We start from the raw sequence: 12,130 nt of genomic DNA on the forward strand, positions 1-12,130 counted from the left end.
TAATTTGGAAACTAATAAAAAGATTGAAAAAGAAAAGAAAGGGGATGAATAGGACTGAAATGTGGATCCAATAAAGAGATGGACATTGCTTGGGCTCATGCAGTTTCCCATAGCTGCACTTTTGACTTGGAGAAAGTGAATGGAGTTGAATGTCATGGAGTCCCATGGCAAACCGTCTTATGCTAAATAAGCCTTTATGTAAGGGAAATGACACTTACACCTTTCCTTCTGCTCTTGGTGACCACTTACAACTGATTTCTCCAATGAAGAAAAAATGGTGTTCCCCGTTTGCAGTATTCAAACCCAATTTAAAAGTATCTGTCCATCTCATCACTGTACTAGCTGCTTGACTCCTATGTTAATGAGATTGCAGATCTGGTCTACTACAAAGCTTCAAGCAAGTGTAAATATGACTGACTTTCTTGTCTTCATGACTGCTAATTTGTCTTAAATATTTTGCCTTGCAGGCTTTGTAGTCCTCAATTAACTGATATCATCGTTGATCCAATGTGTGGAACAGGAGCAATACCAATCGAGGTAAAGTCACTGAGGAGAATGAGTCAGGTTCAGAGAGATGTAACTGCATTGATCCACTTGTTGCAACTTCTGCCTGGGATCTTACACACACAATTTCCAGTTTACCTTGGATCATGTTTCGACCCCATGCTCCTTGTATTTTAGAGTTGATTTTTATCTAGTGCTTATATAATTTTATACATCTGTCTGCTTAATGTTTTCTTTGTCTCTATCCTCTACTTTTTCTATGTTTCTTTCTCACTCTTTCCACATCACTATTTCTCTCTTCCTCCTAGCACCATACTTTCCCTCTCCCCACACTTCTTACACTCCACCTCCCACTCCAATATAGTTCTCCCTCTCCTGCTTTTCTTCCTTTCACATTTTGCTTTTCCTCTCAATTTTTACTTTATGCAAACTACATACAGTGGCATGCAAAAGTTTGGACACCTCTGGTCAAACTTTCTGTTACTGTGAATAGCTAAGCGAGTAGAAGATGACCTGATTTCCAAAAGGCATAAAGTTAAAGATGACACATTTCTTTAATATTTTCAGCAAGATTACTATTTTATTTCCATCTTTTACAGTTTCAAAATAACAAAAAAGGAAAAGGGCCCGAAGCAAAAGTTTGGGCACCCTGCATGATCAGTATTTAGTAACGCCCACTTTGGCAAGTATCACAGCTTGTAAATGCTTTCTGCAGCCAGCCAAGAGTCTTTCAATTCTTGTTTGGGGGATTTTCATCCATTCTTCCTTGCAAAAGGTTTCTAGTTCTGTGAGGTTCTTGGGCTGTCTTGAATGCACTGCTCTTTTGAGGTCTATCCACAGATTTTTGATGATATTTAGTTCGGGGGACTGTGAGGGCCATGGCAAAACCTTCAGCTTGTGCCCCTTGAGGTAGTCCATTGTGGATTTTGAGGTGTGTTTAGGATCGTTATCCTGTTGTAGAAGTCATCCTCTTTTCATCTTCAGCTTTTTTTTTACAGATGGTGTGATGTTTGCTTCCAGAATTTGTTGGTATTTAATTGAATTAATTCTTCCCCCTACCAGTGAAATGTTCCCCGTGCCACTGGCTGCAACACAAGCCCAAAGCATGATCGATCTACCCCAGTGCTTAACAGTCGGAGAAGTGTTTTTTTCATGAAATTCCGCACCCTTTTTTCTCCAAACTTTTCTGTGTCCTCACCACAAAATTCAGCGTCAGATGTTTGCAAAGGAACATCTAAACAAGCCTGATGCATTTTGGAAACAAGTCCTGTGGACTGATGAAGTTAAAATAGAACTTTTTGGCTGCAATGAGCAAAGGTATGTTTGGAGAAAAAAGGGTGCAGAATTTCATGAAAAAGAACACCTCTCCAACTGTTAAGCACGGGGGTGGATCGATCATGCTTTGGCCTTGTGTTGCAGCCAGTGGCACAGAGAACATTTCGCTGGTAGACGGAAGAATGAATTCAATTAAATACCAGCAAATTCTGGAAGCAAACATCACACCATCTGTAAAAAAGCTGAAGATGAAAAGAGGATGGCTTCTTCAACATGATAACGATCCTAAACACACCTCAAAATCCACAATGGACTACCTCAAGAGGCACAAGCTGAAGGTTTTGCCATGGCCCTCACAGTCCCCGACCTGAACATCATCGAAAATCTGTGGATAGACCTCAAAAGAGCAGTGCATGCAAGACGGCCCACAAATCTCACAGAACTAGAAGCCTTTTGCAAGGAAGAATGGGCGAAAATCCCCCAAACAAGAATTGAAAGACTCTTAGCTGGCTGCAGAAAGTGCTTACAAGCTGTGATACTTGCCAAAGTGGGTGTTACTAAATACTGATCATGCAGGGTGCCCAAACTTTTGCTTTGGGCCCTTTTCCTTTTTTGTTATTTTGAAACTGTAAAAGATGAAAATAAAAAAGTAATCGCTTAAAATATTAAAGAAATGTGCCATCTTTAACTTTATGCCTTTTGGAAATCAGGTCATCTTTTACTCGCTTAGCTATTCACAGTAACAGAAATTTTGACCGGGGTGCCCAAACTTTTGCATGCCACTGTACCTCTTCACACCAAAGTCAGTCCACAAAGAATTTGGGTACGAAAGCTGCATATCGGAGGGAGTGAGCATTAGCACAACATGCACCCTTCATTGTCTATTGTGTAGTACCTAGAAATGAATATGATAAGCTAGTTGTATTGGGCTCATTCTGCAAGTGGAGCTATGAGAACATCCAGTAGCATCTAATGTACAATAGGCAGACATCCCATGCATTGTATCTCCTGCACTGGTTCAATTGTAATCTGAGTTGTGCACAGTGAGACTCCTGTATTATTTGTCACTGTGTATCTTTGTCATTTGCAACCCATCTTCACAGGCCTCACATTCCATCCATGTCAAACACATGCTGCACTGAGGTTAAAATGCAGAACAAAAAGTGGCTAAGTTCCATCCATGATCTGAGCTAAGTTAATTTTGCATAGGATGATGGTAGGTAAATTGACCTTGCAACAAGGAGAGGATAGATGAGCCAAGATTCTCACCTGACTAGTATTGACATTTGACGTGTGTGTGTGTGTGTGTGTAGGAAGGAGGAACAGGTGACTTTGGACCTATGGTTCCAAAGCTGTAACACTAGAATTTTCTCATTTCATGTCTGCTTTACTGTAGCCTAACTAATAGAGATTGGATACAAAGGTAGAGCAACAATCTTGGTTAAATGTTAAATGTGAATTAGTTTCAACTGCTTTCATTAATAATTCTGTTTTACTGAAGATGGGATAACGTCCACAGTCAATTTTCTTACCTATGCGCACTATTGCAGAATCTGTCAGGGGAATTGCCACTTTGTTGAGGTATTGGAGGTATGCACCTTAGATCCACGACCCAATGAGAGTTACCACCTTCACTGGGTGGAGGTGGAGTAGGAATATAATGACACAGAATCTATTCCCTTGTGGTAGATTCTTGGCTGATCCTGCTGATGTTCATATTTGGACAGACTTTCAGTTGCCCTGAGATTGCTGGTTGCTTGCCACCCTGTTTTCTCCTGCATGGAGTACAACATTGGGTTGTCTTAGCACATGCAGTAGGCTGCACCAGCCGAATGGCTGTAATCCCCAGGTTCACTGGCTATCAAAGCTGTTGTACTTATTGGTTGTTTGGGAATGTCTTTTGGCAGGATTCAAAATCACTTGAACCCTGCCAAAAAGTCTTGTTCAAAATACTGCTAATATAGAACATAGAACAGTACAGCACAATACAGGCCCTTCGGCCCACCATGTTGTGCTGACCTTTAAACCTCGCCTAAGACTGTCTAACCCCTTCCTCCCACATATCCCTCTATTTTAAATTCCTCCATATGCTTACCTGGTAATCTCTTGAATTTGACCAGTGTACCTGTCTCCACCACCACCCCAGGCAGCACATTCCATGCCCCAACCACTCTCTAGGTTAAACTACCATCCTCTGATATCTCCCTTGAACTTCTCACCCACTACTTTAAAGCTATGCCCTCTTGTATTGAGCATTGGTGCAAGTTAAAGACTAAAAACCATGCACATGTGCACACATGCAGAAATATTTAAACCAACTTAATTAAATAAAAGCTCCATTTAACTTTCTCTCATTTATTGGTATGGGACTGCTTTCCTTGAGCCAGTATTAACATTGTACAGGTTCAATAGGGAAGACTTTGGAAGTTTGGGCTGCAGCATTGGACATCATGAAGAGCCCACGGGTGCAACACGTGGGCAGTCGAGCTGAAGATACCACTGCCAGTTTAGACTCACAGTGAAATGCTAGTCTACCGTTAGTGCTGATGTTAGATTTTGTCCCATTTATGTTTCCTTTTTATTAGCTTGAAGAATTGCAAGCAATAAATTGAAACCAGTTTCAGGAGTGTTAAAACATGAGATTGCAGTTCTGGTTGGGCATGGTTCTCCATATGATGGGACATCACTGTCTCACACACAGGACACTCAACGTTTTACTATTCGCCACTTTTCACATAGTTGTATGTGTGTGTAGAGTAGGAAATATCAGAAGTCTGTTAAATATTTAAAGCTTGTGGTTTAAAATTGTCACAAATTATAGAGTTATTTTGAAAGGGAGGTTGGGTATAGTCTTGGCACTCTTAACTTCAGTAAAGTTTATGCAAGCTAAAGAGAGATGTTTGCCTGCAGTCAGCAAGTTGACCATAATGATTTCTTGTAGGGTATAAAAAAATACTTTGAACATAAGGTATTCTGGGCTGTGCCTTTCGTTGTGGACCCCTATCTCATTTAAATACTCTTCTAGGGAGCTTTGGAATTTACACAGTCTTACTTTCTTGGTGGAGACAACAATGTACTGGCAGTGAACAGATCCATTAATAATATCAACTCCTTGCAGAAGAAGAGACTTGATAAAGGAAGGTAAGAATTCATTCTGCTGTCCAGTGGTCACTGAGTTCTAGTTTTCCAAGAGGGTGTGAGATGTCACTATAAATGTACAGTCAGGGCAATGATTCCATTTTCAAACATTGTGGAATTGAGCTTTTTCAACTGTATTTTTTTCAGTAAGCCTTTTTCAAGGAGAGAGGGGTAAGAACTCACCTGAGATTACAGACCATTGACCCTGTTACAAAACTGCATATCATGTTTAGCAAAGGTTAGTGTTGAGTTCAAATGCATGTATGGCCAAGTGTTATGAGACAAGTTCGAGGTCTCGAAAGTAATGGACTCTGAACACAGTCTGGCAAGGAATGATTTTATTTACAAAGACAAATGTGGAAAAAGGTAATGAGGGCAACACACACCAGCGATAGCATCTGTGGGGAAAATCGCAACAGGGGTAAAATACACACACACACACACACACACACACACACACACACACACACACACACACACACACACACACACACAAATGAACTGGGTACAAACAATCAAGGAAAAGCACTACGCTACCCACCACCCCTTGACTCAGTGCAGGCACGGCTCCACGTCCCCGGGAATACTAACTTAAGATGCTTCTAAACATGTCGAGGTGTATAGCTTACCGGTGGTCTCTCCAGCAGTGTTGCATGATTCCTCCAGGGCAACAAAGAGACAGAACCAACACATGGAGCACTCTTTATAGTGCTGGAGGGCTGGGGATGGCCCAGCCCAGGTAGTTTGAACAGGCCAATGACCCGGGCCCAGGTACAAGGGTGTTTACTGAATCCAGTCATCAGATGTGCCCTGATGAGTGGGGGTGGAGCCAGGTCTTGATTGACTGTGGTGTGGCTTTCGACCAGGTGCCAGGCCGTGCTGTCACGTGACAGCTCGGCCCTCCACAATACACCAAGTAACCTGTCAACTGTACATGGAGTTCCCTTGGTGGTGCACAAAGAATTGTACACACCAAGTATCTTCAGAAGTACCCAGCCTTGGGTCCATTTGCAATTGGAAAATCAGAAGATTCCTAGAAAGTTAAGAACTATCAAATCTAAAATGTAATGAACTGTTGTTATTTTTATTGCAAAAATCCCTGTTATCAAAACCTACCCTATGGTACATGCTCAAGGTTAGATTTATCTAAAGTGTGAAAGAATTGGCTGGAGAGGGCTTGCTTGTTTAATGCGGAGAGTGTAGTAGTGATGGCCAAGTGTTTTGACATTGTTGAGTCTTGGCTTTTAATTCCAGGTATAAAAGTTGACCCTTGCCTCTGTGGGGGTTTAGTGGTAAGACTAATGGATAACTGACCCAAGAAGACTAGAGGTCTGCTTGGGTATAAAATTAAGAGGTGACCAAACCAAACCTGAATAGTTGTTTTGCTTTCCATTCTCAACCCATTGTGTAACTGTAACAATCTCAAACATGCTATTGATCTGTTTAAAGGTAAAACACCCAATACTGATCATGGACCAAGGACACATCAGTAATATCAAGCAAATCCTTCCCTGCTGGGCCAGGGCAGCAGATTACAGCTTGATGCAGTGTTTTATCAGAATGTGCATCCAAATGACACAAATAACTGGTTCCTTGATCTCTATCAGGATGGTAGCCAGGACAGTCCACTGTGCCTTATCACTTGGAGGTTAGAAGAGGAAAATCAATCAGGCTTTCCAATCCTAATGCCTGTTCAATAGCCCCATTGCATGGATAACCTGCCAATATTCACTGACTGGCTCACATTTGAGAAATGGATAGGGTACTGCTGAGCACCTGGCCCTTGTGGAAGTATAACTCAAAATGGGTAGCATGTTCAGGGAAGGAATAGGGGGGTGAGGTGTAAGAAAAGCAAGCTTGGGAAGGCTAATAAGGCCTCTTTTAGTTCTTTTTTTTTTACTGAATTTAGCTTTGTTGTGTATTGCAGAACTAACTGTGGCTTGCCTTTGGATGTTGTACAGTGGGATATCTGTAACCTGCCACTCAAGACCAGTTCTGTGGATATAATTATATCAGATATGCCTTTTGGAAAGAGGTAAGACCCTGCACTCTGAACTGTAGAATTCTTGTCTGCGAGAAACTTAACAACTTATCGTTCACCTCTTTTTTTCTTCTGAGACCTTGTGTGCAGAAATGGTTTTCCTATTTGCTTACTTAATAATATCATTGCAGTTCATAATAACTCATTGAGGGATGTGATAAGATGGTATACACTTGGGTTATCCTACACTGGCTTTCTGTGTATTCCTCCCCCACTGGTGGGTGGTTGTTTCTTCCTGAAACTTTAACATCTATCTATCTTCAAAAATATTCCTTCTTTTGATTGAATTTTTAGAGTACTTCTCTAAATTCTGATTCTAAACTTGTGAAGCATATTGCACCTTCAGTGTATTAGAACTGCTGTGTAAAATAATTGAGATAAAGAGAATATGGCACCTTTCATAACCCGAGGACATCCCAAAGCACTTTAAAGCCAATTACATAATTTGAAGTTCAGCCACTATTGGAATCTACATTTTATAATGGCCAGATAATCTACCTTTTAATGGTGTTGGTACAGGGATAAGTATTCACCAGGACTTTGGGAAATTCTTTGAAATATCCTTGCATGGTCTTTGACTTTATTCTGAGAGGGCATATGGGGTCTCAGCTAAACGTCTCTTCTAAATATTGGCACCACAATAGTCCAGTCCTCCCAGAGTATTTCATTGGAATGTCATCTTGTGTCTGTGGCCTGGGAATTAAAATCACAGCCTTTTGAGTTGATTGAGCTGATGCATGAATGTTGATATGTTGAGTTTACTTTTCACTCATTTCCATGTTTGCCTCCAATTTATTTTCTTACTGTATTAGTGAGTAATATTCAGAATTTGTGCATACATTTGAATTGGAGGTCCCTTCCACTTTACCACTTTAAAATATTATGGTTGTCTTATTTTAGTTTATTTGCTTTACAGCAGAGCTCAGTTTTATTATTTACAGGATGTTGTTTTTGCTGACAAGGTCCACATTTATCCCAAATAGCCCTTGGGAGGTGGTGTGATTGCCTTTTTGAAACGCTGTGGTGCTTGAAGTGAAGGTACTTCCGTATTGCTGTTGGGTAGGAAATATCAGCCTTTAGAACCAGTAATAGTGAAGAATTAGCTGTATACTGTATTTCCAGATCAGGTTAGTACATGATGTAGAAGTGAATTTGCAGCTGGTGATGTTCCCTTGTCCCTGCCACTGATGCTCTTCTGGGTGGTGGAGGTTCTGAATTTGGAAATGCTGTGAACAAAGCTTTGTTATGTTGCTGCAATGTATTTTGCAGATGGCGTACGTTGCAAAATGTTCAGTATGGAAGGTGGGATGCCAGACAAGTGGATTATTGAACCTATTGGAGTTGCACTCGTCTGGGCAAGTTGTGAATATTCTGCCACATTCCTGATTGGTGCATTGTAGGTTGAAAAGATTTGAGTAATCAGGAGATAAATTGCTTGTTGCAAAACACAGCCTCTGACCTGCTCTTGTGACCACAAGACTTGAATACAGTATTAGTTCTTGTATTTCAAATGCAGTATAACTGGCAGATCTGAGTATGGTATTCTGTGAGGGCTGACCAGTGACTTTGAGCCTAGACCGTGTATCTAGATTTGCACTCCAATTGCCTGGTAGCAGCCCAAGTGGTCAACAGTGTATTAGCTCAAAAGTAAAATTGGATTCAAATGTTGGTTTAATTCATTTCTTGGCCAACTTGTGAATCTTCTATCCAATTTCAGGAAAACTCCAGGCTTTATGGTTTTCATTTTCTATGCTCCTGGACCATAACAATGAAATAAGTGTCAGAAATGAAATCAATGCAAACCAGAATTTGAAGATTCCATAGTGTTATAATACAGGTTGAAACTCTCTGGTTGGCACTCTGTGGTCTGGGTGGTCCTGCATGATTTGAATCTGGCACTGTTAATTTGCAGAACAACCACCAGGGTGGCTGCATTAGCAGTCTGTATTAGCTAAATTTGAGATAAAGAATAAAAATTTACTCTTACGGAATTTGTGTGAAAATAAATAAACACAGAATGTATACAGCCTACGAGTTTACCAAGGACAGGATCTCAGTTTGCTGGTTTACAGCAGGAGGCCATTTAAGGGGTTTGTTTTGGAAACCGACAAGGCAATCTCTTCTATTTATCCTTGTAGCTGCCTGGAGAAGGAACAGCTGCAGTTCATATTATGTAGGTGCTCCTTACAAGCATTGCGTTTTCTGGTTTCTTACCAGTGTGTCCTCTAGTCCCTACTGGATTTATAATAGAAAAGGGACCTTCCAATAAAGAAGCAGTACTGGAAGTTGGATTTGATTGCTGTCTGACATTTGGAGAGGACCTCCTTAATGTAACAACAAAGTAACATCCACCTGCTGCTGGTACTGTCTTGGCTGAACAGGCTTTGGTATCTGAGTGGTTATTCTGGGACTGGACAATGATTCACATGCACATCCTAAACATTTTGCCCCATTTCTATTGACTGTATTCATTCATGGTTAGTGTTGCTTCATTTTGCTCAGTGACCTCTACCCGATCTGGTTAGTAGAAAGTAGAAGACTGTGTAACCAATGGGTCAGCTGGATACAGCCAGAAATAGGTTTGGTTCTGTTCTGAATTTAACACATCAGCTGGTATGATAAGCCATGGTTTAGGGAAAGGAAAAGTAACTTGGGTTTCCATGCCCAGATTACCATCTACGGACCACAGCTGGAAAATATGCATGTGGAGATTGATTGAGAACTTGATTGGTCTTGACTCTGATATTGCCAATGTTCAAACACAATGCCAATGTTGGGCCCATGTGTGAAAAATGGCCAGCATGGTGAAATACCGAATAAACATATCCTAAGTATTTTCTGAAGTTTGTGTTTAATGACACTAGGATAGGTTCAAAGAGGAAAAACTGGGACCTGTATCCAGCCTGTCTGAAGGAAATGGGGCGAGTGTGCAGACCTGAGACTGGGAGAGCTGCTCTCCTAACACAAGACAAGAAATGCTTTGTGAAGGTAAGAAGCTGCCTCTATTACTGAGGTTGTCCTGTCAATTGGGACATAGAGCTTCCTGTGTTGCGTATTTCACATATAAAATTTGGGGGTAGCTGATGAGATTGAGATTTTATATAGAACAACTACAGTTCATTATAGTGATGTCCTGGCATCCATATGAAAATTCATTAATATAATCCAGACCTTAGATTGGAATTCCTGGGATCTCTTCAAATGAGGTTGCCAATGATTGAGTTACGAGTTTGCTGGATATTGCACTGAACCACTGACCCATCAGGGTAGCAATTCACAAAGAACCTTTGCAGTCAAGGTTTGAAATCAGCTTAAACATTTGCCTGACTCCTTTAGGAGACTTAGTTACAGTGCTAATCCAATCCTGGCTTCCCTGCCCTCATCCAGGCTTGTGACACTTGGGAATGGATCCTGGCAAATGTGTCTCAAGATGTCATCCTAAACCATGGTACTTTTTCTACACAGTTGATCCCCTTCTCCATGTCTCTTGATTGGACCCTGTCCCACAGTGGTATCTTCCAGCGTACTGACTATGTGGAACTTATTTTAGTAACAAACTTAACATATTTTGCTGCCATGGGCGCTGCCTCTTGCTTTAGATCTGAAATGGTGGACACGGTTTAGAGGGTGTGGACCTGTTGTGTTGCCCTTGTGGTGTCTTTCTGCCTGTTCCTTCCAGTGGTGATTATTGCCATGACAATATTTTGATGCAGAATTAAATCAGGGTGCCATGTAATTGTAGAGATTACTAAATGCAACATCTATAATGCAAACAAGTACACATTCATTTATAGCTGAGGCAGTGATAAAGTGTCTTCGAATTCTTTTGATCACTATATCGACACCAGCTACATACAAATATAGAGTTTCGCTTGGGTATAATTACCTTGCCACAGCCAGCAAACTAGATTCACATACATTGGCACTTCATTTAGTGCCTAGGATGGAATCAATGCTAAAAGGGGTTATTGTTGCTTTATACATATTGATAAGCATCACTAACAGTGCTGCTGTAGTAGGAATCTGATTCAAATCCAGCAATGAATTACCCATGGCTCCGTGTGGAGAGGTCCTGTGAGGACTGGTGTTGGGCCAGGGTGAACAGTGCAGCCGCTCATTGCTGAGATGTGGGGCTCAGGACTGCAACCCTGGCCGGCACGGTGAGTGTGGGTCATTCCTGAGGACTGGCAGCACCTGCTCCACCTGTTGACAGACTTTCTGGCACCTATGGTCTTTCTCATCGCCTCCTGCTGGAGGTGATGGAACCTGCTATCTCCCCATGTTCAGCTGCACTAAGGCCGGCTTGTTACCCTAGAGAAATCTCTGGACTGGGACTGGCCAAATATAGAGAGGGGGAAACAGCAGCTTCCGTCACATCTTACAGGAGGTGATGAGAGAGACCGTAGGACCCAGGGGTCTGTCAACACATGGGACAAGGTGCTGCCGGTCCCCAAGAATGGCCAGGCCCACTCACTGTGCCGGCCAGGGTGCAGTCCTGAGCACTGAATCTCAGCACTGAGTGGCTGCACCTCTCACCCCAGTTTGCCCAACTTAGACAGCTTCCTCACATTGAGCCGTAAGTGATTCATTGCTGTGAGGGCACTTGAGGAGGGCAGGGGTTCCCAGCAGTCTGAGATGTATCTTTTTTAAAGTACAGGAGGCTGGGTACCTTCGAGTGCTCAAACTGGAGCACTATAATGAATCAGCGGATGGTGCTAAGCTGCCTGGCCAAGATCTCAAAGGGTGATTGGTGTTTGTGAAAACGCCAGTATGAATGAGCAGCACATTATGCTGAGCTAAGATGGAAATTGTTCTGGTATTGAGCAATTTTTCTGTACATATGATCAGTTGTAATCCCAGAATGTGTGTCACAGGATCAAACATCTTCCTACAACTCCAGAAATTAAAACTGATATTCATTTTCTTTTACTGCAGGCCATGTCAAGAATGGGTTACCTCTGGAGGAAGTCTCATACTGTCTGGGTGAATGTTGGTGGGCTGCATGCTGCTGTCTACCTGTTGAAACGCACCAGTCTTTCCTTTAATGAGTTATTTAAGACACCTCAAGAATCTGATTGCAATAAGGATATTCCATGTAAAACAGGGGCAGTAGAATAAGAGGAGAAGGAAATGTACAGTCCCAGGGAATAAACATGAGCCTTGTTGGTAAGA

General features: G+C 41.8%; 1 protein-coding gene across 3 annotated transcripts in view; it reads left to right on the forward strand.

Annotated features, from left to right (window-relative positions):
• The window catches only part of thumpd3 (THUMP domain containing 3), a 32,411-nt gene extending 20,281 nt beyond the window's left edge, over window positions 1-12,130 (forward strand). For all 3 annotated transcript variants that reach the window (XM_052017866.1, XM_052017865.1, XM_052017867.1), the window contains exons 6-10: window positions 468-537; window positions 4,805-4,920; window positions 6,845-6,952; window positions 9,823-9,946; window positions 11,894-12,130. In XM_052017866.1, the coding sequence (XP_051873826.1) occupies window positions 468-537; window positions 4,805-4,920; window positions 6,845-6,952; window positions 9,823-9,946; window positions 11,894-12,076 (601 nt within the window). In that variant the 3' untranslated portion in view covers window positions 12,077-12,130. The remainder of the gene's footprint in view (window positions 1-467; window positions 538-4,804; window positions 4,921-6,844; window positions 6,953-9,822; window positions 9,947-11,893) is intronic.

This window comes from Pristis pectinata, chromosome 6 (genome assembly GCF_009764475.1).
Source record: "Pristis pectinata isolate sPriPec2 chromosome 6, sPriPec2.1.pri, whole genome shotgun sequence".
Taxonomy (NCBI): Eukaryota; Metazoa; Chordata; class Chondrichthyes; order Rhinopristiformes; family Pristidae; genus Pristis; species Pristis pectinata.